This window comes from Anomaloglossus baeobatrachus, chromosome 2 (assembly GCF_048569485.1).
Source record: "Anomaloglossus baeobatrachus isolate aAnoBae1 chromosome 2, aAnoBae1.hap1, whole genome shotgun sequence".
NCBI classification, from domain to species: domain Eukaryota; kingdom Metazoa; phylum Chordata; class Amphibia; order Anura; family Aromobatidae; genus Anomaloglossus; species Anomaloglossus baeobatrachus.
Window position 1 is genome coordinate 350,379,228 of NC_134354.1, and position 27,793 is coordinate 350,407,020.

The 27,793-nt window shown below is 42.9% G+C and overlaps 1 protein-coding gene across 1 annotated transcript; it reads right to left on the reverse strand.

Moving 5' to 3' along the window:
- Positions 1 to 1,167: 1,167 nt before the first annotated feature.
- Positions 1,168 to 25,052, reverse strand: MATN1 (matrilin 1). The gene is made up of 8 exons (XM_075333980.1): positions 24,962 to 25,052; positions 23,164 to 23,510; positions 21,895 to 22,117; positions 19,699 to 19,824; positions 19,204 to 19,608; positions 18,784 to 18,936; positions 18,620 to 18,700; positions 1,168 to 2,255 (listed from the first exon to the last, which is right to left on the reverse strand). Exons 1-8 carry the CDS (start codon positions 25,050 to 25,052, stop codon positions 2,203 to 2,205), a joined length of 1,479 nt encoding a protein of 492 aa, XP_075190095.1. The 3' UTR covers positions 1,168 to 2,202.
- Between the last annotated feature and the right edge of the window lie 2,741 nt (positions 25,053 to 27,793).

A 27,793-nucleotide genomic window follows, 5' to 3' on the forward strand; every position in this document is an offset into this window, starting at 1 on the left:
ATGAAGTTTTATGGGGTTGAGTCAATACATATAGAACTATGTGAGTGCATTATAAAACATGGAGGACTATGTGGTGCAGTATAATATATGGAGGACTATGGGGTGACTTATAATATATGGAGAACTATGGGAAATTCATTATAATAAATAGTGGGCTATGAGGGCTACTTTATACATGGAGGACTATGGGGTGCATTATAATATATGGAGGACTATGTGATGCAGTATAATATATGGAGGACTATGGGGTGAATTATAATACATGGAGAACTATGAGAAATTCATTATAATACATGAAGGACTATGGAGATGCATTCTAATATATGAAGGGTTATGTGGGACCCTTAATACTATATAGACGGCTATGTGGGGGCCATTATAGTATTTGGAGAACCATATACAAGGAGGGACAAAGATACAAGCAAGGGATGGGAACGTTTTGTGCTGAGGGAAAAGGGCTCTTTCCCTCAGCACCCAGCTTTCCCATTCTCTGCTATACATCTCTCAGCACCCAGCTTTCCCATGCTCTGATATGGGAAAGCTAGGTGCTGAGGGAAAGATGTATTGCAGAGCATGGGGAAGCTGGGTACCGAGCACAAGATGGATATCAGAACATAGTAAAGCTGTGTGCTGATAGAGGCATTTCAGATCATGGGAAACCTGGGTGCTGAGGGTAAGAGCCAAGTGTCAGCTTCATTATCCCGTAGCCCGAGTGTCAATGTCATTATCCCGTAAACCAAGTATCGGTGTACATGAGGGGGGGCAGGTCTGAACTTTGCACCAGGGCCCATCAAACTCTAGTTACGCCACTCAGAATCTCCTATTTATTAATTATGTCAAATAAATCAAAGTAAACGTGACTTTTACGAAATTATTCAAAAAGATGTATTTGTACAGTTGGTAACATCAACGTTCTAATTCTTGTCACTAATGATAGTCCATAACCCTAGATTTAAGTCTTCTTTAATGTTACCTAGCAGTTCTTTCACCTAAAACCATTCTTTAACAAATTAAAAATTGGATAGAACAAAGGGTTAAAAGGAGAGCATTATCACTTTTCCAATGATAAGACTACAAACAATCAAGGCTAGAACAGTCATGTTTTAAATTACTTTTTATTTTGGCAGTGAAATCAGTTTAACATTTTAAATTATTTAATTTTGACAAGCAGAATTTGTGATTCACGAGGACAGAAAAGTGAATGTTTAATATAAAAAAATCAAATATTTATATTATATATACATTATATATATTATTTTTTTTCTTTTTAACAAGGAAAAAGCAAATATTCCTTCCAAAACTAATACATACATATAACAATGCATGTACAGATATAGTTATAAATATACGAATGGAAGAATTGTGTCATCACATGAACATTTGTAATGTGATGTCACAAATCACTGTGCAATATTTCATATTTCTGCTCAAAAGCCTGTTCAATGAGAGAACATATATGAGTGTCTGTTAGATTATAACGCACTATGGAAACTTGCGATGCATATTCTGGAGGCAAGGAAAGTGCTGCTGTGTGAGATTGTCAAAATTTGACATATTTGGCTAGCATGCCTCTGGGTATATATAGGCTTTTTGAAGCTATTTTATTTCCCATATAACCAATATACCTTAAGTTAGTCCTAGAGTTTTTGGTTGGTGTAATGTTTGAGCTATACTTGATACATATGAGTGTCTAGAAAACTTAAATTGCTTATTTATATATACACAAAGTTTAATGTATTGCCTATTTTTGTATAGATATATATATAAATGTGGAATTATTTGACATACATGTATATAAATATAACATATACAGCGTAGAAATACAGTATATATATATATATATATATATACTGCACATGTAGATGTATATATAGCTATCTTTTTTTTATATATATATATATATATATAGTAGTGTATATACATGTGTCTAGGCACTTTTTACATCTAAAACAGAATAGGTGGTATCTGTTTGCCAACGTTCACAGGATGCAGTATGCCCATCATCAATGTGACAATACAGTTGGTAGAATCTAATGTCGCCAGCAACCCATGGTCTTTCATCATCCATGTGACAGTTCAGGGATAGAGACTTTTTTTATGTAGGCGAGAGGTGGGGAATGATCTTTACCCTCAAGAAAATAAGGTTTTTAGAATTCCTGGGATGAATTCTCAACATTAAAGGAGCAAAAGGACCTCTTTTCTTCAAACAGTGATTTTATTCTCCAGAGCAGTGATTCTCTTGGACACAGCTTCGAGTGAGAAAAGAGTTAAAGAAATGTATACACAAAATAGATTTCAATACAACTAATTGCAATCAAACATTCATACATGCATTACATGATTTGCTTAGTTATAGATAAATGTGTAGTCATAACCAACAGGTACTAATGGCCTCAACAACTCAATGATTTCACCACATTATTCCTTTTAATGTGAAATCACTGTGTTTATTATTTGTCTCCGATATCACTATGTACATGATTACTGCACACTGACATCACTGTGTACAATATTCCTGCTCTCTGACATCACTGTGTGAAATAGGAATGTATTGTAACATCACTGTGTTTATCTGTCCTCTGACATCACTGTGTACAATATTCCTGCTCTCTGACATCACTGTGTGAAATAGGAATGTATTGTAACATCACTGTGTTTATCTGTCCTCTGACATCACTGTGTACAATATTCCTGCTCTCTGACATCACTGTGTGAAATAGGAATGTATTGTAACATCACTGTGTTTATCTGTCCTCTGACATCACTGTGTACAATATTCCTGCTCTCTGACATCACTGTGTGAAATAGGAATGTATTGTAACATCACTGTGTTTATCTGTCCTCTGATATCACTGTGTACAATATTCCTGCTCTCTGACATCACTGTTTGCAATAGAATTGTAAGATCACTGTGTTTATCTGTTCTCCAATATCACTGTGTACAACATACCTCCCAACCTTTGAAGAACAGAAAGTGGGACAAAGTATGTGGCACATTTTGACCACGCCCCTAGCCACACCCAAATCCACACCCATTTGGCAGTGAGGGACGTTCAGCAGATGCCCCAGACTGTTCATTCATTTATAGTCATATCAGCTAGAACTTTCTCATATTTCTATAATCTTCACTATATGACGTTGCTTTTTGTGTTTGTAAGGCTAGGGCTGCTGTAATGTGTTTGAAAGTTGCTGGTTTGATTCCAAGGGTGGTAAAAATACAATTATGATTTTTTTTCTCATTTCTTTATAGTAATTTTATAGGAACAAAAGAATCTGACTTTTTCCTTCACCTTCATAGAGATAAAGTATATATCTATCTATATCTCTATGTAACTGAATAATCTGCTTGTGTTTTCCTGCCTGCAATACAGGTCAGGATTACAAAATCCTTCTATACCCCTCAGTACAGGCAGTGGCTTAATGGTAGAGCTGCTTCCAGTGCACAAAGAGCTCCAAACTCATGAGTTCTAGTCCTGTTCCTGGAAACCAGAGCAAATGAGAATTTAATTTATGCACTTGAGTTAATTTACTCATTGAACTGAGAGGAAATTCCTGGACAAAGGGTATGTGCACACGTTGCTTTTTTTTCCGCGCGGAAAAAAACGCACCCTCTGGCAGAGGGGAGAATAGTAAACAATGCTTTTTGAGAAACAACGCATCGAAAACGCATGCGTTTTTCATGCGTTTTTCATGCGTTTTTTTAGGTGCGTTTTTTAAGACTTGGGTACCTATACGTCAGAAAACCCCCACAAGTGACCCCATTTTGGAATCTGCACCCCTCAAGGATTTTATTCAGGAGTATATTAATCATTTTGAATCCACAGCTACTTCCCCCAAAATGTAGCTGTAGCAACAATATTCTCACTGTTGGGCTATGTGGCCATGATCCAGCGACACGGCGTCTAGTACACAGTGTCAGCCTTCCTGCAGAGATGTGAGTGTTTCCCACGGGAGAACGCAGCTGCCCATGCCCACGATTTGGGTTCAGGCTGCTGTGGAGCTCTATGCTACCTGCAGAGAACACTCATCTACGCAGCATAAATTGACATGCTGAGGCTCGGGAAGCTGCGCCACCGGTCGGTTTATGCTGCGGAGAAAAGAAGCACAGTGGGCATGAGATTTCTAAAAATCCTTCCACTGTGCTTCTGTAAGGGGTGGGCAGACCCCTTACAAGGAGGTGCAGTTTCCCCCTGAAGATACCTCACTCTGGGGTAGTTACTGTTGATGTTATTAATAAACATGTTTTTACTGTGCAGTGGGTTTTCCCCTAGAGCCCGGGTGGGACGGCTGTCCCCATAGAAACAGGGCAGGGGAGAGGAGGAGCCGGCAGCTTAGAGAGAGAAGTGTGTGTGTGTTGAAGTCAGTTGATTCCGGGACGGGGGGGAGAAGGAACAGCCAGGGGCAGAGTGTGGAGCTGAGTGGGCAGAAAGAAAGAAAGAACAAAGGGAAGGAGAGAAGAAGTGTCCTCAAGGGTGAAGCAGAATTGGTGTGGGTCCAGTCTGTGATAGCCGGAGTGGGAGCCTAGGTGAAGTGGAGTAGCCGGGCACTTCCCCACTAGAGGAGACAACAAGGAAAGATTTCCCCGGACAGGAATTGTGACCATGCGCTACAAAATCCGTGCATTGAGCTGTCTGTGAAACTCTGTGCAATAAAGATGTCGTTTGGTTTATCTGATCCCTGCCTGAAGAGTCTTCCTGCGGCTGAAAGTATGCTCTTTTCCACCACACTCTGCCCCACAGAACAATCCCCTGTCCCAATAGTGACGGCGGAGTCGGGGGTTACCCTGAGAGAAAAAGGGGCCACGACTACAATCCCTGAGGCACCCCTGGCACCCCGTTACATGTGGCGTAGTCGGCAGGATCCGGATCATATGCAAGGGGTCCCGACTCAAGAAGATGGAGACCAAGTGGTGCCTAGGGCACAGGATCCGGATTATTGGCGAAGAGTCCCGATCCCTTGGTGGGAAGAAGAAGTAGTGCCTGAGGCGTTGGACCGGGCACAAGATGGCGGCAAGATGGCCGTCGTCTTCAAGGACACAGTGGGCGCGCGAAGAATTGGCGCCAAACGAAAGACCCTGAGTTGGCCGGCGAAGAAAAAGAAGTACAGAGTACGCCGTCCAAAGAGGGGAGGTGCTGGCCATAAGATGTTACTGAAAACATGTAGAGAGGTTGGCAGTACAGAGAAAAAGAAGAGTCGCCTATGCTGGGTCGATTTAATGTGTGAGACTGGGGGTGGAGCGTATACAAGAGCGGGAAAAGAAGGCCCGCCTCCACCTTCCCCAGCATCTCCACCGTCCCCGGCGCCATTACAGGAAGGTCTGCAAGAGATCGGATGGGAAGAGTGTCAGTACCGGAGACGTACACAGCAGAGACCGGTGCTGGCTGAGATTTCCCGGCCGAGAAACACGCTGGCGGTGTCGCCAGAAGTCATGACATGACTGAGTGCTGACCCAGACAAGGGGACACCGGCGGTGTTAGCGATCCACCAGAGTATGGTCACACACCCGGTGATCGTCGTGGGTAGTCCCCGTCCGTCCCGTTCAGCGACCCCGTCGGGGGTTGAAGAGGCAAAACCGGAGACAGAGGTGCCAGAACCACCAGTCAACTACGAACCGTTCCGGAGGCTGCGCTGCTTGCCAGGTCAGTCCCTTTCCGATTATGTGAGGGCTCAGCGGGCCGAATGCCAGCGCGCTTACCATCCCGAGTGACCCGTAACGACCGGAGGTGATGGACATGTTCATGTTGAAGACCGGTGTTCTTAAAGAGCCGGAAAAGTTCCACAGTTTGCAACCATGTTTAAGTTACCGAGCCCGGAAGGAGCCTGATGCTGGACTGAGCCAGGGGCTCCCTCCGTGATGTTAAGGAAGACTTTATTGTTTGTCCTCCTATCTACAAAGACCGGGAGTGCTGTGAAAGCCTCCGGGCAGAAGACCAGCAAAGACCGGGAGTGCCTGCTGAAGGCCTCCGGGCACACTGCCTACAAAGACCGGGAGTTCCCAGGAGGGACTCCGGGCGCAGAACTTGGGCGCTCAGTGGTTGACTTTGTTTATGAAGGTTTTAAAGTTTTATCCAAAGTTTGCCTTGCTGCTAAATTGTGTTTTACAGGTTCGAGCCTTGCCGGGAGGCTTAGGCTTAAAGAGGGGAGGAATGTAAGGGGTGGGCAGACCCCTTACAAGGAGGTGCAGTTTCCCCCTGAAGATACCTCACTCTGGGGTAGTTACTGTTGATGTTATTAATAAACGTGTTTTTACTGTGCAGTGGGTTTTCCCCTAGAGCCCGGGTGGGACGGCTGTCCCCATAGAAACAGGGCAGGGGAGAGGAGGAGCCGGCAGCTTAGAGAGAGAAGTGTGTGTGTGTTGAAGTCAGTTGATTCCGGGACGGGGGGGAGAAGGAACAGCCAGGGGCAGAGTGTGGAGCTGAGTGGGCAGAAAGAAAGAAAGAACGAAGGGAAGGAGAGAAGAAGTGTCCTCAAGGGTGAAGCAGAATTGGTGTGGGTCCAGTCTGTGATAGCCGGAGTGGGAGCCTAGGTGAAGTGGAGTAGCCGGGCACTTCCCCACTAGAGGAGACAACAAGGAAAGATTTCCCCGGACAGGAATTGTGACCATGCGCTACAAAATCCGTGCATTGAGCTGTCTGTGAAACTCTGTGCAATAAAGATGTCGTTTGGTTTATCTGATCCCTGCCTAAAGAGTCTTCCTGCGGCTGAAAGTATGCTCTTTTCCACCACACTCTGCCCCACAGAACAATCCCCTGTCTCAATAGTGACGGCGGAGTCGGGGGTTACCCTGAGAGAAAAAGGGGCCACGACTACAATCCCCGAGGCACCCCTGGCACCCCGTTACACTTCTACTGCACAACGCAGCGTCATGGACGCAGGGAAAACAATCTGCGCCCAAAACGCTGCAAACCCCGATTGTGGGCATCCAGCCTAAAAAGCGTCAATGGAGGTCAAATATATATACAACGTCCCACCCCCCCCTGCATATTCTAAGCTGGCACCTTTAGTACCTTTCATGTGGCACTAAAGGGTGCCTAGCCTAGTTTTTATCACAAAAACAAAAAAAAAAATGGCGTGGGGTCCCCCCTATTTTTGATAGCCAGTCAGGGTAAAGCAGACAGCTGTAGCCTGCAAACCACAGCTGGCAGCTTCATCTTGTCTGGTGATCAATTTGGAGGGCTCCCCAGGTTTTTTTTTTTTATTTATAAATAAAAATAATAAAAAAAAAATAACATGGGGTCCCCCCAAATTAGATCACCAGCCAAGGTGAAGCTGACAGCTGAGGTCTGGTATTCTCAGGGTGGGAAGAGCCATGGTTATTGGACTCTTCCCAGCCTAAAAATAGCAGGCCACAGCCGCCCCAGAAGTGGCGCATCCATTAGATGCGCCAATCCTGGCGCTTCGCCCCAACTCATCCCGCGCCCTGGTGCGTTGGCTAACGGGGTAATAAATGGGGTTGATACCAGATGTGTAATGTCACCTGGCATCAAGCCCAGCAATTAGTGATGTCACGGCGTCTATCAGATACCCGACATAACTAATTGACAGTAAACAAAAGCAAAAAAAGACAATAAAAAAATTTTTATTAGAAAAAACACTCCCCAAATCATTCCCTTGTTCTCCAATTTAATAAAAAAAATGGGTCCGCAGAAATCCATTTGGATGTCCCACGTCGGCTCTGGACCTTCTAGAATATGGGGGCACGTTCAGGGAACGTATCCCCCATTTTCTAGGAGGGCAGACCCTCCATTTGAGGAGAGTGGGTGCAAAAATCTGCACCCACTCTCCCTGGATCACAGCTGCAGAGTGCGAGCAGCCAGCACAGCTCACACTGAACACAGTGCTGGCTGTCAGCTGCTCTGCACATGTGACCGGCCGGCGTCTGCTGTGAAGGAGGAGGGGGCCGCGGGGGATCAGCGCTGCGACCGGACAGGTATGTATGACACCGGGGGGAATTGGGGTGAACGGGCAGGGCCTGGGTGCATTTTTCTGTCGCATGTCTCAAGGCACATGCGACAGATAACATAGGAGCTGGGCGGCCGGTGCGCTACTGTGCGCGCGGCCATGTTGGATTTTCGGGAGGGGGGTCGGGGGTCGGGGCGGGCACTTTGGCGACACCGGGGGCTTTGCCAGGAAGTGAAGTCAACAGGAAACCTCTTGACCTCACTTCCAGGTAAATGCCTGCGTTCTGGCGTGCCGACAAAGCCCGCGGACCGCAACAAAAAAGCAGGTCCATGCGGTGTAGCTGCGTTCTGACCCCACATCATTGATTTCAATGGGGGAGAGAACGCAGCCACAACGCACAAAAGAAGTGACATGCTGCTTTTCTTTCCGCACCGATTTTTGGCATCCAAAACGCTGCGGAAAGAAACGCAGCGTGTGCACTGATTTTTCAGCTTTCCCATACACTTTGCTGGGAAAGCTGAACACATGCAATTTGCCACTGAAACGCTGCGGTTCAAAACGCAGCGTTTCCGCGGTAAAAAAACGCAACGTGTGCACACAGCCAAAATCAGTGAACAGTGGGACTGCAGGAGTGAATCCAGGACAGTTGGAAGGTACAATATTCCTGCTCTCTGACATTACTACAGTATGTGCAAGAGAATTGTAACATCACTGTGTTTATCTGTCCTCTGATATCACTGTGTACAGTATTCCTGCTCTCTGACATTACTATGTGCAATAGACTTGGAAAATCACTGTTTATTATCTTTTCTCTGATATCACTGTGTACAATATTCCTGCTCTGACATTACTATGTGCAATAGAATTATAACATCACCGTGTTCATCTGTCCTCCGATATCACTGTGTACAATATTGCTGCTCTCTGACATTACTGTACCCATTAGAACTGTAAGATCACTGTGTTTATCTGTCCTCCGATATCACTGTGTACAATATTCCTACTCTCTGACATTACTGTACCCATTAGAATTGTAACATCACTGTGTTTATCTGTCCTCCAATATCACTGTGAATAATATTCCTGCTCTCTGACATTACTGTACCCATTAGAATTGTAAGATCACTGTGTTTATCTGTCTTCTTATATCACTGTGTACAATATTTCTGCTCGCTGACATCACTATGTGCAATAGAATTGGAACATCACTGTGTTTATTATCTATTCTCCGATATCACTGTGTACAATATTCTTGCTCTCTGGCATCTCTGTGTGCATTAGAATTGTAAGATCACTGTTTTTATCTGTCCTCTGATATCACTGTGTACAATATTCCTGCTCTCTGATATCTCTGTGTGCATTAGAATTATACTGTAACATCACTGTGTTTATTTGTCCCAGATAGCAATATGTAGCAGAGTTAGAAAAGTTGTTAGATAGAAGTGCTGGTAAAATGCAGTAAGGCCGGGAAAGCCTGGCCGCATTTTCACAGCAAGAGCAGCAGGGGTTAAGGATAGGTGTAGCCCCTGGGAGGAGCTTTGGGAACTAGATCCCTGGGTGACAGGAGATTTACTGGGAGAAAGAAGATGGCTGCCTGAGGAGCAGGGTGGTTGTGGTGCTGGGGGTGAACTGGTCCCCCTATGAGCAGGTCTGTTGTCGGCAGCCTGCTGAGTGACATAGAAGTTTTGCAGGACCCATTGGACACAAGGATGAGAGCAAGGCTAGGACCCAGGTGTTGGATGGGGAGAGACTAGTAGGCTAATAGCAGAGTGCAGCCAGGAGATCTCAGACAGCAAAAGAAGTACAGTATAGTACTAGAGTGCACAGGAAGGAAGGAGCGGATAAGGAGAGAGGAATTTCAAGTGACTGCTTTTGAAAAACTCTACCACCAAACGTACAGTAAAGTTGTATTAAAGAGAAGAGAATCCATTTGTGTCGTCTTCTTGATTGCCTCTGCACCAGAAGATAGAAGAGACGAAGTTACCCGGAGCAACAAGTAAGTGGATGAAGCCCAAAGGTTCACGGGCCAATAATCTGCCTGTATCAGGGCCAGGGGGTCGCAGAACACTCTGACCACGACTACTGCGCCCCCTGTCTCCCCTGTTTACAGGCCCACCAGTAACATTGACTCAGGGGGCTCACTCTACAGGTACATGCAAATACTACATAACCCTTTTCCCAAATATGTCTACGCTTAAATATCATAATATTTAAAATGAATAAATAAATGCTGTGGTTTTGTCTGTAAATAGTGGATCAAGTATATTGTGCCAACTACTGCTCATATAAGGGTGTTGGGGGATCGGCTCCTGCACAAAGGCCCGTAGGGGGCTTCTCCCGTTTCTCTACGAGCCAGTCCAAGCCTGAATAATGAGCTTGGAAAGAAAATTAACAACACTACTAATTAAGAACACTATTACTATATTATGTTCTGTACAATCGGACCATACAGTCAAGCAATTAAAAAAGCGAAATAGATAACAATGGACATGTCCTTGATTTATGCCTTATGATTAGAAATCACATTACTTTTATATCAAATTGGAACAGTTGAGTTCCTTTTTCTGTAATGCACAGAGCTTATAATAAAGCATGAGAAACTGGTCAAATGCCCACGACCAGTTAGTACAGAGTCCCACGGACAGGACTGGGCTCCTGGCAGCTGCACCACTTTTTACTCCTTAACTGCTTTATGTCCACAGGAAATTTCCAGTAAATCTCTCCTCACTCTACAATTATCCAGCATTATGTATTACTGAAGAGAGAGCAATATAATGTAGAAATAATATCCGGATAGTGCATAATTTTTTACACCAGGTAACATTGTTATATATGTAATTAATGTGAATGATATCGGAATGCTACATATTACATATTAGCCACTGTAGTGGTAATTTATATATTCAAGGGCCTTATTTGTGAATAGAATGGTGGCAACTAGTGATGAGCGGATCACTTTGCGCAAAAGTGGTCCACAGTCCAGGTCAGTGATCTCTGGCCATGGACAGAAGCAATGCGAATATACTTACCTTCCGGGATTCCAAGCTCAGCTTAAAATTCGCCAGGCTGGTGCATGGTCACCTGTGCATGTCAAAAATTGCGCGGGGGAAACCAGACACTCAGGAGTTTCACACAGATCCTGTCCAAGGACATACAGCAGTTATAGACACATGAGAGCTGATTAAATCAGCCGTCATGTGTGGGGAACGATGCGGGCTTGGCGTATGAGCACACATCACAGCAAAGGACACAACATATGACATAAATATACATCATACATCGAGAAGGGACATAGCTAATAGGGTTAGGGCAGAGGGTGCAATCACCCCAGGCTCCATACTTTTAGAGGTCCACATCGGGCACCGCCACTCCTTATTGTATCGGCGAGCTGCAGACATTTAAGCTTTGCAGCAGTGCATGTCATACAATGTGGAGGAACTACTGGGGGATGTCAGACAATGTGGAGGGGCTACTGGGGGACATCAATCGATGCAAAGGGACTACTAGGGGCTATCATATAGTGTTGACATGCTACTGGGTGTAATCATATAATGTAGATTGGTTATTAGGCATCATAATATAATGTGGAGGACCTACTGGGGGAGCCATCATACAATGTGGAGGGGTGACTGTGGACCATCGTACAATGTGAAGGTGCTACTGGGGGCAATCATACAATGTTGAGGGGCTGCTGGGGACCATCATACAATGTGGAGCAGCTACTGTGCTACTGTGGGTCATCATACAATGTAAAGGAGCTACTGGGGGCCATCATACAATATGGAGGGGGTACTGGGGCGGTATCATATAATGTGGAGAAGCTACTGGGGGCCACCAAACAATGTGGAGAATCTTCTGGGGGCCATCATACAATGTGGAGAATCTACTGGGGGCCATCATACAATATAGAGAGGCTACTAGAGGCCATCATACAATGTAGAGGGTCTAATTGGAGCCACCATACAATGTAAGGGGCTACCGTGAACCATTAAACAATGTTGAGAAGCCACTGGGGGCCATCATAAAATGTGGAGTGGCTACTGGGAGCCATCATTCCGTGTGTGGAGAGGTTTCCGTTATATAGTGGGGGATCTATTTTGGGCCATCATACAGTGTGAGGGGGTGTTACTGGGGGCCATCAAACACTGTGGGGGGTTTACAAGAGTTAATTCTATGTAGGGGTCATCAGGGGCGGGCTGGGCCAGGAGGCTGGGGGGCAATTGCCTTCTGGGCTGCTCTCCCAGATATTGTAGAGGGTCGGCTGCCAGCTGCATAATGTCATTTATAACACACATGGCCGCGCACAGTGAATTGCGCACGGCCGTGTCTCCTGTACTGTGATGCGGCGGGGCTGATACACTGACACATTTTAGGTGCAGACAGCGCTGACCGGCCACATAGTACAGGAGACACGGCCGCTCGCAGTTCGCAGTGTGTGGCCATGTATGCAATAATGGCTTCCTGCAGCGCGCGCTGTCTCCGTCCTGCCGAGCATCAGACAAGTGTTGCGACCACATCCCAGTGGCTAGTAGGACATGCATGGGTAGTGGGCATGACCTGCTTGGTTAGTGGGCATAGCAATGCTTCCTCCCGTCCACTATAATCATGCAGGATTCCCACCCCCCTGCGCCGACTCCCAGCACCCACCATTTGGGGGTCTTACCTCAGACCCCCGCTTCTATTATAAACAACTCCAGGACCACATGGAGTTTCTTTCTGGTATCAGCTGTGTTGCTGAGGCCCTTCTCCTTCTGATCACATGGGCAGGACGTCACCGCAGGTCCTTTAGCAAGAGGGATTTACCATTTGTGGGCCGCACGGGAGACAAAAAGATGAGAGAAATGTCCCCCAATTATCAAAAGTAAAAGCCCCCTAGTATGTGTGTGCATAGGATTGTGTCTGTCTAGGTGGATGATTATTTGTATGTAAATGTTTTCAAATATGTATATGCTTCTATGTGACTATATCTGTGTATGTGTCTGTATATGTATGTGTATATAGATGTACACTGTGCATGTGTGTATACAGCTGTACGCTGTGTGTATGTGTATACGGCTGTATGCTGTGCGTGTGTGTAAATGGCTGTACGCTGTACATAGGTGTATTCGGCTGTATGCTGTGTGTGTATTTGGCTGTACGCTCTGCGTATGTGTATACGGCTGTATGCTGTGCGTGTGTGTATATGGCTGTATGGTGTGCTTGTGCGTATATGGCTGTATGCTGTGCGTGTGTGTATACGGCTGTGTGTGTGTATACAGCTGTGCCACAGCATACGCTGCATGTGTGTGTATTCGGCTGTATGCTGTGTGTGGGTATATATGGCTGTGCGTAGGTGTATACGGCTGTACGCTGTGTGTATGTGTATATGGCTGTACGCTGTGTTTAAGTGTGTGTATGTGTATATGGCTGTATGCTGTGTATAGGTGTCTGTGTATATGTATGTGTATATGTCTGTATACTGTGTTTGAGTACATGTGTGTATATATGTTCACATCTCTGCACTGTATGTTTATATGTCCATGTTTCTGGGGTTGTGTATGTTTGTAAGATGCCTGTATGTGAGGCTGCGTGCCCACCATCAGGGTTCACAGCGCTTTGGATTCAGAGTGTTTTTGCTGCGTTGTACAGTACAAGCACAGTGGATGGGATTTCTAGAAATCCCATGCCCGCTGTGTGTGTACAGTTCACAGCGAAAACTGACCTGTGGTGCAGCTTTCTGAGCCCTAGCATGTCAATGTATTGCTATGTAGCCACAGGTGTCTCCACAGAGAGAACAGAAGAGAGAGACCACAGCGGTCCGAACCCTGACGGTGGGCACAGGCCGCTGTGGTCCTTGCGGACAGCACTCGCGGCCTCGCAGGAGAGCACATGCTGTGTCCAGGACACATCATGTCCAGACCGTGGGCACAATCTTATAATGTATTGTGGTATACAGTACAGACCAAAAGTTTGGACACACCTTCTTATTCAAAGAATTTTGTTTATTTTCATGACTCTGAAAATTGTAGATTCACATTGAAGGCATCAAAACTATGAATTAACACATGTGAAATGAAATACTTAACAAAAAATTGTGAAACAACTGAAAATATGTCTTATATTCTAGGTTCTTCAAAGTAGCCACCTTTTGCTTTGATTACTACTTTGCACACTCTTGGCATTCTCTTGATGAGCTTCAAGAGGTAGTCACCGGAAATGGTTTTCACTTCACAGGTGTGCCCTGTCAGGCTTAATAAATGGGATTTCTTGCCTTATAAATGGGGTTGGGACCATCAGTTGTGTTGTGCAGAAGTCTGGTGGATACACTGATACTGCATCTACTGAATAGACTTTTAGAATTTGTATTATGGCAAGAAAAAAACAGCTAAGTAAAGAAAAACGAGTGTAAATCATTACTTTAAGAAATGAAGGTCAGTCAGTCCGAAAAATTGGGAAAACTTTGAAAGTGTCCCCAAGTGCAGTGGCAACAACCATCAAACGCTACAAAGAAACTGGCTCACATGAGGACTGCCCCAGGAAAGGAAGACCAAGAGTAACCTCTGCTGCAGAGTTTAAGTTTATCCGAGTCACCAGCCTCAGAAATCGCAGGTTAACAGCAGCTCAAATCAGAGACCAGGTCAATGCCACACAGAGTTCTAGCAGCAGACACATCTCTAGAACAACTGTTAAGAGGAGACTTTGTGCAGCAGGCCTTCATGGGAAAATAGCTGCTAGGACACCACTGCTAAGGACAGGCAACAAGCAGAAGGTACTTGTTTGGGCTAAAGAACACAAGGAATGGACATTAGACTAGTGGAAATCTGTGCTTTGGTCTGATGAGTCCAAATTTGAGATCTTTGGATCTTTGTGCGACGCAGAAAAGGTGAACGGATGGACTCTACATACCTGGTTCCCACCGTGAAGCATGGAGGAGGAGGTGTGATGGCGTGGGGTGTTTTGCTGGTGACACTGTTATGGACTTATTCAAAATTGAAGGCATACTGAACCAGCATGGCTACCACAGCATCTTGCAGTGGCATGCTATTCCATCCGGTTTGCGTTTAGTTGGACCATCATTTATTTTTCAACAGGACAATGACCCCAAACACACCTCCAGGCTGTGTAAGGGCTATTTGATTAAGAAGGAGAGTGATGGGGTGCTACGCCAAAAGACCTGGCCTCCACAATCACCAGACCTGCACCCAATCGAGATGGTTTGGGGGTGAGCTGGACCGTAGAGTGAAGGCAAAAGGGCCAACAAGTGGTAAGCATCTCTGGGAACTTCCTGTTGGAAGACCATTTCCGGTGACTACCTTTTGAAGCTCATCAAGAGAATGCCAAAAGTGTGCAAAGCAGTAATCAAAGCAAAATGTGGCTACTTTGAAGAACCTATAATATAAGACATATTTTCAGTTGTTTCACAATTTTTTGTTAAGTATTTCATTCCACATGTGTTAATTCATAGTTTTGATGCCTTCAATGTAAATCTACAATTCTTAGAGTCATGAAAATAAAGAAAACTCTTTGAATGAGAAGGTGTGTCCAAACTTTTGGTATGTACTGTATATACAGTGTCATCTGCTGCGGTTCCAGGTGTCTTTACTAACAGTCTTTGTATTGCCCGGGACGCACCAGTCACCGCCTTGATGAGGCCTGTCGACCTCGGATTAGTTGGAGGAAGCCACTAGTGTTTAGAAAGTGTCCTATCCAAGGGTGTCCCTTCAGGAGAGGGGGAACCCGTGAGCATCTCGCTCCAAGCATTAGGCCCCAAGAGAAGAAAAAAAGAAAAAGGAGAATAAGTGGTGTCGTGTCACCAGAACTGAAGTCCCGACTTGACTGCCGGGTGTGTGTAATTCTTTTCTTCTATCCCAAGTGGAACCCTTCCCCCAGGTGATTGTCCTAGTGACCGGGAAAGTCCCAAGCTTCGTGATGGGCAACCCCCTGCCTACCCTAGTCTAGCTCCCCAGTGAGAAGGCTCCTAAACTGAATGTAAAGTGTATGTGGAACACCAGTGATTAACACCCTCCTTACCTGAGGTGAATACTGCACCTTACATGAGGTGCAGTACCCTGTGGCAACTGGAGCCGCAGGGGCGCCACACTAGTTTCTTGGGCGGGAGATCGCACTGTCCATGCACACAATCAGAGTGACTGTCAGTGGATGTTCACTGTATTCTCCCGCTCAGAGCACTAGCATCTCTGTTAGAATAAATTGACATGCTGAAGATAGGAAAGCAGCGCAACAGGTCAGTTTTTGGAGTATCCAAATGAAACCCAGGGGGCCGGAGATTTCTATAAATCCATCCACTGTGCGTGTGCTGTACAACACAGCATTTTGGACTCAGTGAAACACTTTGCGTCCAAGACGCTGCTGACACTGATTGTGGGCACAGACCCTAAGGGCTCGTTCACATATGTGTTAGGGAATTTCATTTGTCTTTCCGTGTTTATGAAAAGAAAAGTGAAATTAACCCCTGCACTGTGACGTAGCTATGTCACAACCTTATGGTCTCCGTCACGTGTCTGTGTTTCTGGTACATGTTGTATTCGCTTTTTTCCCTGTTACCACATGTACCCATTATATCATATGGTACTGCTTGCATGTCCGTGTGTTTACACAGACCGTGTGTGATTCCTATGGAGACATCTGTTTTTTTCCCCCAGCAGTGCAGATGACAAGGGATAATAGAAGTCTATGGGGCCGTGAAAAACACATACAGCACACAGATGGCATCCGTGTTTAGTTCGTGTGCCAGCTGTGTTCTGTACGAGTTTAACATTGAAAATATAGGAGAAGTTTTGTAATTGTTGTACATGTAGTTAGCTGGGTTATGGTACTGTATCTATGTAATAAGCGTGGTTTTGCTCCTATATCAATACAGTAAGCTCAGTTATGGTACCATAGTTAAGCAGTAAGCATAGTTCTGGAACTATGTCTATGCAGTAACCTTATTCTGTTCCCCTAGCTATGTAGGAGGCTTGGTTCTGTTGCTGTTTCTATGTAGTAGACTAAGTACAAATTTGTTCCTGTATGGGTACAGTAGGCTTGGTTCTGCTCCTGTATCTCTGTAGTAAGCTCGGTTCTGTTCCCATATCTCTATGGTAATCTCGGTTCTGCTCCCATATCTCTGTAGTAAGCTCTGTTCTGCTCCCATATCTCTATAGTAAGCTTTGCTTTGCTCCCATATCTCTGTAGTAAGCTTGGCTCTGTTCCCATATCTCTGTGGTAAGCTCGGTTCTGCTCCCATATCTCTGTAGTAAGCACTGTTCTGCTCCCATATCTCTGTAGTAAGCTTGGTTCTGCTCCCATATCTCTGTAGTAAGCTCGGTTCTGCTCTCTTATCTCTGCAGTAAGCTTGGTTCTGCTCCTATATTTCTGTAGTAAGCTCGGTTCTGGTCCATTATCTCTTCAGTAAGCTCGGTTCTGCTCCCTTATCTCTGCAGTAAGTTTGGTTCTGCTCCCATATCTCTGTAGTAAGCTTGGTTCTGCTCCCTTATCTTTGTAGTAACCTCGGTTCTGCTCCATTATCTCTTCAGTAAGCTCGGTTCTGCTCCCTTATCTCTGCAGTAAGCTCCTTGCAGTTCCCATATCTATGTAGTCATATTCGTTTTGTTGCAGTATCTATGTAAGCAGTAAGCGCGGTTCTATTCCAATATATATGTACTAGTCTGTTTATAAAGTCTGTTACCACTGCTGCTTTAATGCAGTGGCCAGAGATAAACAGACCAAAGGTGGTCCGCCGCAACTTGAGGGCCACAGCGTTATGATTGCCCCCCAGGCTAAAATCTGCCAGCCAACCCCTGGGAGCGGTCCACTAGGGTCCATCCTGCTATGTGTTGGGTAGCTGTGGGCCAATCTTGCTGTATGTGGGGGAACTGTGGACCCCTCTTTCTGTTTGTGGTGGAACCGTGAGCTCATGCTGCTGTGTGTGGAAGAGCTTTGGACCTGTCCTGCTGTGTGAGGGGGAGCTGTGGGTCATCCTGCTGTGTGTGGGAGGTAGTTATCAGACTGTGTGTAAGTTGCTGTGGGTGCATCAAACTGTGCATATCGTGCTGTAGTGGACATCATATTCTGTATAGAGTGCTGTGGGGGCATCACACTGTATAGGGGAGCTGTGGACCCATCATACTGTGTATGTGGAAGCTGTGGAAACATCATACTATGTATATGTGGGTCAGTAGGAGGAGCACTGATTTTGTAGTACACAACAGGTATAGTAATAGGACTACATACAAGAGCAATGACTCAGCATTGGGGTATCAGGAGGATGAGGCGTTGGTGCAGGTTTGGAATAGATAGAGATGGGGCTGGAAATATGAGAAGTCAAACGTGTTTTTGTTGTACACTCTGCAGATGAAGTATGATTTGACAATGTTATATCGCTCTGGCCCAATTGGAAAAGACAGGAATAGTAAACAACTCCATCAGAAAGAACATCAGCTGTAAGTCTCTATAACTGTAAAGTAACCTCTGATATGTTCTGTAGGACTGGTATCTATCACTATATGATCATCGTATTGCAGTAATATCAATGTTGGCCTTTGTATAGTGGTTTATGTTCAGTAACAGTGCTGTCATCTACTAAGGTTCCCTATACCCATGGTTAGGTTGAGCCATCATAGTTGTAAACATGCTTACCTGGATAGAGGCCAACTTAGATGTTTGCCTTCCCCCCCATCCGTTTTTTTTAACCCTTGTCTATTCCTTTGGTGTTGCTATAACTTTATAAAAAGGATATTCTTTCTTGTTAGTGCCTGGATCAGCTCTTCCACCTTGGTCTGGAACTTGACAATAGCTTCACATTCACAGGGGTTTTCTTCTGGTGATTTAAGAAAAGAAATGGTTTTAGTTATTGATGCATTAGCCTTAATGCCAGCTAAAGTAAAATTGGCTGCCACTTACCAACACAGATCTTCATCTGAAGTTTTTTGCCAATTTCTTTCATGGCTTTGAAGTCAGCTGTGTAAAAGTAGTGCTCATTCACAGGTTCAGACGCAATCATCCGTAACTCATCCTCTACGGCATTACCAACGCCAACCGCGTACATCTTGTAACCTGTAGAACATGTTTAACTATAATTATATGTAATATCTAAAGATGGCCAGCGTGTGTAAGAACAGACTTTACAAAGGCCTAATGTTAATTCACAGCAGTTCACATGTACAAAGTCATTGATCTGAGATTGCCTGATAACTTGTTCAGAGAATGCATACAAAAATAAAAAGCTCAATACACAGTGACGACAACTTTTTCTACTGATCTTAGATGTCCATCTAGATGAAGACTGGTAATAAAGAATTGGAGGTCATAATATTGCATTACCTAGTTCCTTAGCTTTCAGTGCAGCATCATTGATATAATCCTGGGAACGACCATCAGTGAAGACAATGCCAACTTTAGATACACCTGGTCTTCCTCCATTGGAGATGGTAAAGGTGTTGTCAATTAGATATGTGAGGGCTTGACCAGTCATGGTTCCTTTCTCCATGTAAGACATCTTTTTTACAGCTATCTTAATGTCCTTCTTGTTGTTAAATCTACCCAAGGGGAACTCCTGCCTTACAGCGCTGGAGTACTGGACGAGACCAACATGTGCCTTGTTAGTGCCGACATCCACAGACTCAACAATCTGATTAATGAATTGCTTGACAAGCTCAAAGTTCTCTGGACGAACACTTTTAGAGCCATCAATTAGGAATACCAGGTCAATAGCGGAGGCACCGCATGCTAGAAAAAACAAACAAAAAACACATACGATGATCATATAAGCCTCCAAAGAAAAACATATCTGTATCACTTGTTCTATTCAAGTCATACCATTGCAGGTCTTTCCATCATCATTTAATGTGTATCCATCCCTGCAGGCACAGGTGTATGACCCTGGGGTGCTAACACAAACTTGCTGACAGTCATGATCTCCAGTGGAGCAGAGATCCGCCATTTCTGGGCAAAAGAAAAGAGGAATGAGTACATTCTCAATTACATATAATTGTATAAATATTACACACATATACACAGTATATATATATATATATATATATATATATATATATATATATATATATACTGTATATATATATATGTACATATATATATATATATATATATACAGTATATATTTATATATATATATATATATATATATTATACATACAAATATATATATATATATTGTCAGGGCTGGACCTTAGAGGTGGCAACTTGTGTGACTGCAAAAGGAGAATCCAAGCCATGAGCCAACAGGATATTAAGAAGCTACAGGCAGCAGGCAGACAAACAGTGAATCAAGGGCTCCAGAGGTCCTCTTGGGCAGGCTGGTCAGCTGTCCATACCTCTCCCTTCTGCTTCTGTACCCCCTGATCTCTCAGCAGCACCCCTTGTGACTAACCCTACTCAATGCTTGAGTCGGGGGCTCATATCCACACCCTGCTCATAAGCTGTCAGACCCAACCCAGTGAGGAACCCAGTCTCCGCTGTATGGGAGGCTGGACTCTGAAGAGCACTGAAGCATTAACAGCAAGCAGCGGCCATGAAGAAAAGAAAACAGGAATGTGAGGTAAAGGGAGACAGAGAAAGGTCTTACAAGTACCACTGCCCCTTGCTTGTATTTACCAGCTGTTATTAAAGCGAACCATTAGATTCATACTGCACAAACCCACCACAGCATGAAAACAATCCTTGATGCGCAATTGCAGACAGGTATGTTTTTCTCTGAATTGCTGCGACGTTTCAGAAATAGCCATAGACTATAAGGAGAGACCTGGCTGTTCTTTCTATTCATAACTCTACAATTGATTGACAGGTGTCTCCCTATGTGCATACATGGCAGTGACCTGTCAATCATACATACCTGTCTGCAATCGCACAGCCAGGCTCTGACTCATAGTGTCCGTGGTTAGGGTAGCATGAATCTGATGCTGGATTCCCTTTTATGACGTAGCTTCATGATTTAAAAAATATATAGAGCATTGATGTTCTTAAAAAAAAAAATTCCATGAACTAAACAGCATGGGTCTGGCTACAGATTGATCAGTTGATGAGTTGCAAGCACCATGTATAAGGTGTCCTCGCTTCCTCTTCTACCTAATAGAGGGAGTTGACACCTCTAAGCAGCATATAAAGAGTGCACTACCCTTATTATTAAAGGGACTCATGGAAACAGAAACATCACACTTGTATGTTTGTTAATTGTGTTTTTTAATTAATTAATTAATTAATTCTGTTTAAGGCTATTGGGGATTTTGTCAAATTTAGGATGACACAAATATGATGCAAGTTGGTTGCTTTTTCCGTCCCGTTAAAATATAGGTTAAAAATGGATGCTGATTTCTGACAATGCTTTTAGAGGAAACCTGTTAGTAACCCTCCACGTTCTGAAAAAAAATACATGTACAAGTAAGTGTCGGAAATAGAAGTTAATCTGTATCTTTCCACCCTCACAGCATTGATTTCCTCTTGAGAAATAGCTTTAAGAAGTGATTTGCTAATGAGGTTGGAAGGACATTGGGGTGCGATTCTTCTCCATTGCCTTGGCCCCTACAGTATTCCCCGCAGAATGCCTCCCACCACTGGTTATGGGAGGCTTCATGCAGCGGTGCTGTCAATTAGCTAGTAAAGGGCAACATTTGGGGGAGAATAGTGTGAAGGGTTGAGACAATGGAAGAGCATCTCACCCCAATACTACTTATATAAAGGATATAATTTGTATAATTAGTACCAACTTTTCCCATTCATAATTTCACTATTTTAGCTTGCTGCCATTCAGGAAAGTGGTTCTCCGTGGATAAATATCTGTCCTGGTCATGTGAACCTCACACTGGGGCACAGCTCATTACAAGACACATCTCTATACACGACCAAGGCAGGAATTTATTGAATGACAGCAAACAGAAAACTGAAAGAAATTAATATAGAAAGTATACTAGAAAATTGGTCATCTGATATTCAACACTGCAGGCAACAATTGGTAATTATTTTGTAAACAAAAAAGCAACCAAAAACCAGTTGACCTACCACAAAATGCTTCCTGGAATTTCTTGCTGAGTTTCTCGATCACACTGTAGCTTTCCACATAGTCCACGTGTTCATCCAGGGGCTCACTTGCAATCTGACGTAGGGTGGTCATATCAACGCGGCCAACTCCGATGGCAAACAACTCCAATCCACTTTCTCGAGCTCTAGCAGAAATATCTTTTACACCGTCCTGAGGCCGGCCATCAGTTACTACAATGGCGACCTGAAATTAGTTAAATAGCAAAAATTAACCTATATTATTTTGCTACTTTTAGTATGACTTGTACTGACCTTACACTTTCTGGTAACGTGTAGGTGCATCTATGACATTTATTTTAACCCTTACGTGTCATTGACAGCTATTCTTTGACAAAGGTCTGTGTGTTCCCAATTCCAGTTATACTACACCAGAAGAGGGGCCCACGTACCATCCCGTCACAGTTCTGGCTGATAATACCTCTGACAAGTCTCTGTTTAGCTTTATCAAAGCTGCATTCCTCAACTGACTGTTCTACAGGTAGCGAGATATCACTGGTAACGAAATACAAGACGCGTACGAGACTTTTTACTACCTGGATCAGGAATGTACAAATGTCATAAAGGCGCACGGGAATGATTTTTGATGTTTGGCATCATGATTACATAGCGGCAGTGATTTGAATAATGTCAGACCTCTAGTATTAGGAGAGAGCAAGATTTGGCAAGAGCTGGAGGAGAAAGAGGTGATTCATTTCATCCTGGACGCTAATCCAAGGAGTGAGTGCTTTAGTAGCATATGGCTGACTGCATATTTATTCAAACAACAGGAAATTTTACGATGAGGCATGAAATACTCTGAAGGAAGAATCAAGAATCTTTCATTACCTTTATTTTAGTATATTTAAAATGGACTGTCATCAGGATCATACTTCCCTAACCACAGGCTGTCTGATATAGTGACAGGTCCCAAATCATAGTGAGTTATAATAATCTCGGCAGTAGAGTTATGTGAAGGGTTAAGATAGAAGTGTCCGTAGGATGGATCCCCACAGGTTTCTGACTTACTATGATTGACAGATCATTCACTATACAAATAGGGGGTCCACAGGTACAAATGTTTCTCCAATTACTCATTGGGTAATCTCCCACTATATCAAGCAGCCCAGGGTCAGAGTCACATTATTTTGCTGGCAAAATAAGCATTTATCATTAGGCACCATCATCAACTTTCTCCTGTATTTAATGATTGATTCTTAATTAGTATTGTTACTTCACATCTATACTTCTCACCTTCTTTACACCTGCAAATTTGAGCCTTGCTCCTTCTCCCTCGGTGAAGGCTTGGTTGATAGCATATTGGATAGCAAGGCCGGTCATTGTTCCTGTAGACAGAGGCTGGACCTTTTTGACTGCTTGAAGTAGAGCAGCCTTAGTCTTGTGGGTTTTGAGGGAAAACTCATTTTTGACAGAGCTGGCGTAATTCAGGACACCCACTCTTGTGTTATTTAAACCAACATCCAGGGATTCAATGACCTGAGACAAGAAAACCTTGACCTGCTCGAATTCAGAGGGTCGTACACTACGAGAACTGTCTATGATGAATACCAGGTCAGTGGGATGAGTCCTGCAATTGGGGCCTTTTTAGGAAAGAAATTAAAAAATCAATCCAAGCCTATGTTAAAGCAGACAGCACATTTACTGTAACAACATTATCTATTCATATGTAGCTTAAGATAGTTTTCCTTGATCCTGCAGTCTACACTCAAGTATTTACTCGCTTGTCTTTTGTAAGTCCCAGTTTTCTAATTGTATTACTCCCAGCTTAATAAGTAACGTAATTTTCAGGATGATGAATTAGAACAGATGGCTAGATCTGTGGAATAAGCATTTTGACAGCATGACGGTGTTAATAATATAATCTTATTTTTATGTTTAGAGCCTTAGAGACAATACTATTTGAGTTTACCTGGAAACTTCTAGTTTATTACAACATTATTAGCTGATATGTTATATACATTAATGTTCTTTCTATATACTTTATAGAAACTTTGTCTTGTCAATGTTCTAACGTATACGGTTGTCTGGTAAGCATGACATTTGATTTTCATGGATCAGCCTGATCTCCGTAATTGGCACCTAGTTCTAGAAATCTGGCAAATGTTACCAAGCTGTATATTTGGAGATGGAACCAAGATAAAATGTTTACAGAATGAATTTTGTTCTTTTCTTAAAGGTTTTGTTTAGTCTCAGCACCTCCAGATATGTCATCTAGAATTTTCAGAGCAAAAGATCTTTAAATTGATCTTCTGCATTTTTGTATCTATTATCTGTTATCATCAATACTAGACTATTGCAGAAGATGCCTATTTCGTGTATTAGAAGCTCATGATTACACATAAATGACTGTGATACATGCGAAAAACTAGAGACAGGGGTAAGGTGAGTTACCTTGGTGTATTTAGATATAGAAAGAGACTATAAAACTTCCATAACATTCTATCATCATTACTTCTGTAACAATATACGAAGAAATACATTATTTCTTAATTTTAAGAAGGGGCAGCTGGATTCCGAGAAGGCTAAAAGTTTTCAATCCTGCCCTTTGCATCCCCTGATTCTAATAAAGCTAATTTCTCACTAATTTCTGAAAGACACCTTCATGCTAATCAATAAAATGCAATAATTTCATGTAGCCTAAACTTTTAAATAACGGAGAAATCTAAATAAATAGAGTTTTTAAATATATTTTTAAAAGACACTTTAAATAATATTGATGGCTGTTAGACATGGCAGAAAGCCACCAAAGAGATTTACATTGGACTGCTCTGATAAAACTTTTGTTTTTGTTTTAGAATATTTATTGTTAAGTATATAGCTAAAAAATATTATCGTATATTTACATATATATATATATATGAAATTCTTGTCTTCTTTATCTTCCATAGGTTTGACTAATATCCTATAGTTTTAATATTATCAACCTTTAGTCACTACAAAATGAGTATTAAAATCCTCCAAAGTGTATTTTCTTAAGAAAGTTATCAACTGAGTTTATAAATGTATGATGAATTTTGATGTCCGTACTCACCTCTGAGCTGCTGCGGCGCTGCTTCCACTGTAACATAGCTATAGCAGCTGAATAGTAGGAAGGTGGAAAGTAGACACAGAGAAGTCTTCATGATGTCCGGAGAGGAGTCAGAAAGCAGAGTGAGAAGGATGGAATGGGGAATTTGTGTAGAAGGTATCCTACCTACACCCCTCCAGGTGTACCTCCCCGTTAAGTGACTGAAAGAGGATGGGATGGGTGGAGATTGGCACCAGAGAGGTATATATAAGGCTCAGTGGAAACAGACTTATCCACTTGAAAAGCCACAACATTCCAGTTAACTCTGTAAACTTTTTTTATAAGATGGAAAAAGTTTCATATGACAGGACATTAGATATAACATGAATTGACCAAACAATATTATGTCTAGCATAAGGTGTATGTAACATTGTAAGATGTAGACTAATAGAGGTGGCTGTTCTTCTGTCCAGTGCTGAAGCCTTGGGCTGAACAGCTGAGCTGGTGAGAACACCCATGGGACCCACTGTCAAATATACTATTCACCAGTCTACCAAATGTCTGTAAGTTGTAATCAGTGGTTCCGCTATTATTGGGTTAATCAGGTGAACGTTACCTAAATGAGACCCTTTCAGTGGGACTTATAAAAGAAGGCCTGTATCTGCAGAGAAGACATAAAGGTCTCTGTTCAGCCACAGGGCTAACTCCGGGCTTTACACAAAGAATCTCCATAGCTCGACATGCCACAATTCATTGCTGCTGTGGTGCCGTGTAATAACACACTACCGGGCCAGCTATGTAAGTAGCCCTAAGATAGGATTTAAGAAGGTATCGGGACGCATGGCGTACATGGAGTTAAAAGGTATTTCGGAAACACTTAATGGTCCTGAATGAATGCAGTGTAGTGCGTTACTTTTATTTGACAATCCAAACAAAACAGTGACTGTTCCTATGTTCTGTGTAGATGTATGGCACAAGTCTTCCTTTCTGCTCCGCACTTAATTCAGCCAGTTCCTTTAATCAATCTGCAGATTGTTATGTTTTCTCCTCGTATAAGTGTTCCCTATATAAAACTCTGCCATCTCCAGAGTGTCATTTTTGTAAGTAAGCAGTGCTGTGAAAATAAAGCCTAAAGTGCTGCAGAAATAGAAAAAAAAGTAATATACGAGAACAGGCTGACGGCTGGGCAAAAAATGATATATAACTAATATATATAATACTGTGCTTACTGGAGGATAATATATATTATGCTGGGCGCAAAACAGCCAGATCTCATAGAAAGCTCCCTGTAATGTAGATTCTAGCACCTCGGAGTTAGCGGGCTCATTCATGCCAACATTCACCTAAATAATACACATAGAGATCATACAGCAAAAACAATCTTACTCGTTGGTATTCATATATTGACATATGTATTCTCCCCAGTCAGAATCGTGGCCATAAATTAATGACTAGACAATCTGCAATCTGAGTTTTAGTTAAAAAATGTAAATGTACATGTAAAAATCACTCTGAACTTCTGGCCACTAGGGGTCTCCCTTCTGTCTAACGCCCTTATGTCTAAAGACTAAAAGACTGACAGGAATTGAGTCTTTACACTGCATGTCTGATCTATCCTCTATCAACTGAATACAGACATTACTGAGAAGCAGCTAATGGCTGACAAGCTATTAGACAATGGCACAACAGCATTAACAAAGGAAGTCAGGAAAGAAGGTTCCAGCTCCTATAGTGCTGGTAAAATTCTGCTGAAGAAGATCCACCCAATACAAAGACTGGATAGTGAATTACAGAACGTGAAATTGTAGTTTTAGCTTGTGGGTGATGAAGTAGCAAAATCATGCTTTCATACTGATTTATGCAAAAGGGTGCCATGTTTTAAGCTTCATTCTTTTTATATTTAAAATCTTTAAAATCTCATAATCTGGTTTCTCATCTGATAAAAAAATGTACATTATATAAATATTTTCAGCTTGATAGCTTTTGTTGAGGGATTTGACTGAGGATAACTATGAATAAAGTGCTGAGATTGCTGGTAATTGACCTGCTACACCGTATCATAAAGACCTATGTAACCTTCCCTTAATGGCCATTATTAGATATCTGTTACAACAGTGTGAGCTAAACACATTGGCGTAAATGTATCAAAGCTGGTGCAAAGGAAAAGTGGAGTTGTCAATCGTCCAGAAATTCCAGGACAGTCCGTAAAAATAGGGCATTTTTTTAATGTGTTCTTACAATAAAATATGTAAGGCGTCCATGAAGATGAAGAAACGTATATAGTTTAATATGACTGCAATTCTCATCAGTCTACAGTTCATAGTGAATGCTGCTGATGTCTTCATATCAGAATTGTGGGCTGTAAACATTGATCTCTTATAATCATAAAGATTTCTTATAGTTTTCCATTGTGTCTGTAATACATATTGCCTGTACATAACTTATCGTTAAGCTGTCCTGAAAAAATAAAAAGTCAAGTTGGCAAGCCTGGTCCTAGTGGCAAACAATCAGGCTCCACTTCTCATTTCCAGAAGTCCTTTAGAGGTTTTCCTTCTCACACCACTGGATCACACCGTCAGGAGAGGATTCTTTCTCACATTCACAATACCTGATCACCATTCCTAAGATGTTTCTATTTAATGGGTTGTCCAGTGAAGATGATTTAGCACTTATCCACTGTATGGGTGATAACTTATAGATCAGCAGGGATTCAATCGGTGGGACTCTCATTGTTCGGCAGAATGACTCACTTTTATCTTTGTTACAAAGGAGTGGTGGTGAGCATGGCTGACCGTTGCTCCTTTCATTCTCTATGGGACTGTCAGAAAAATCTGAATGAAGAACTCAACTCTGAAG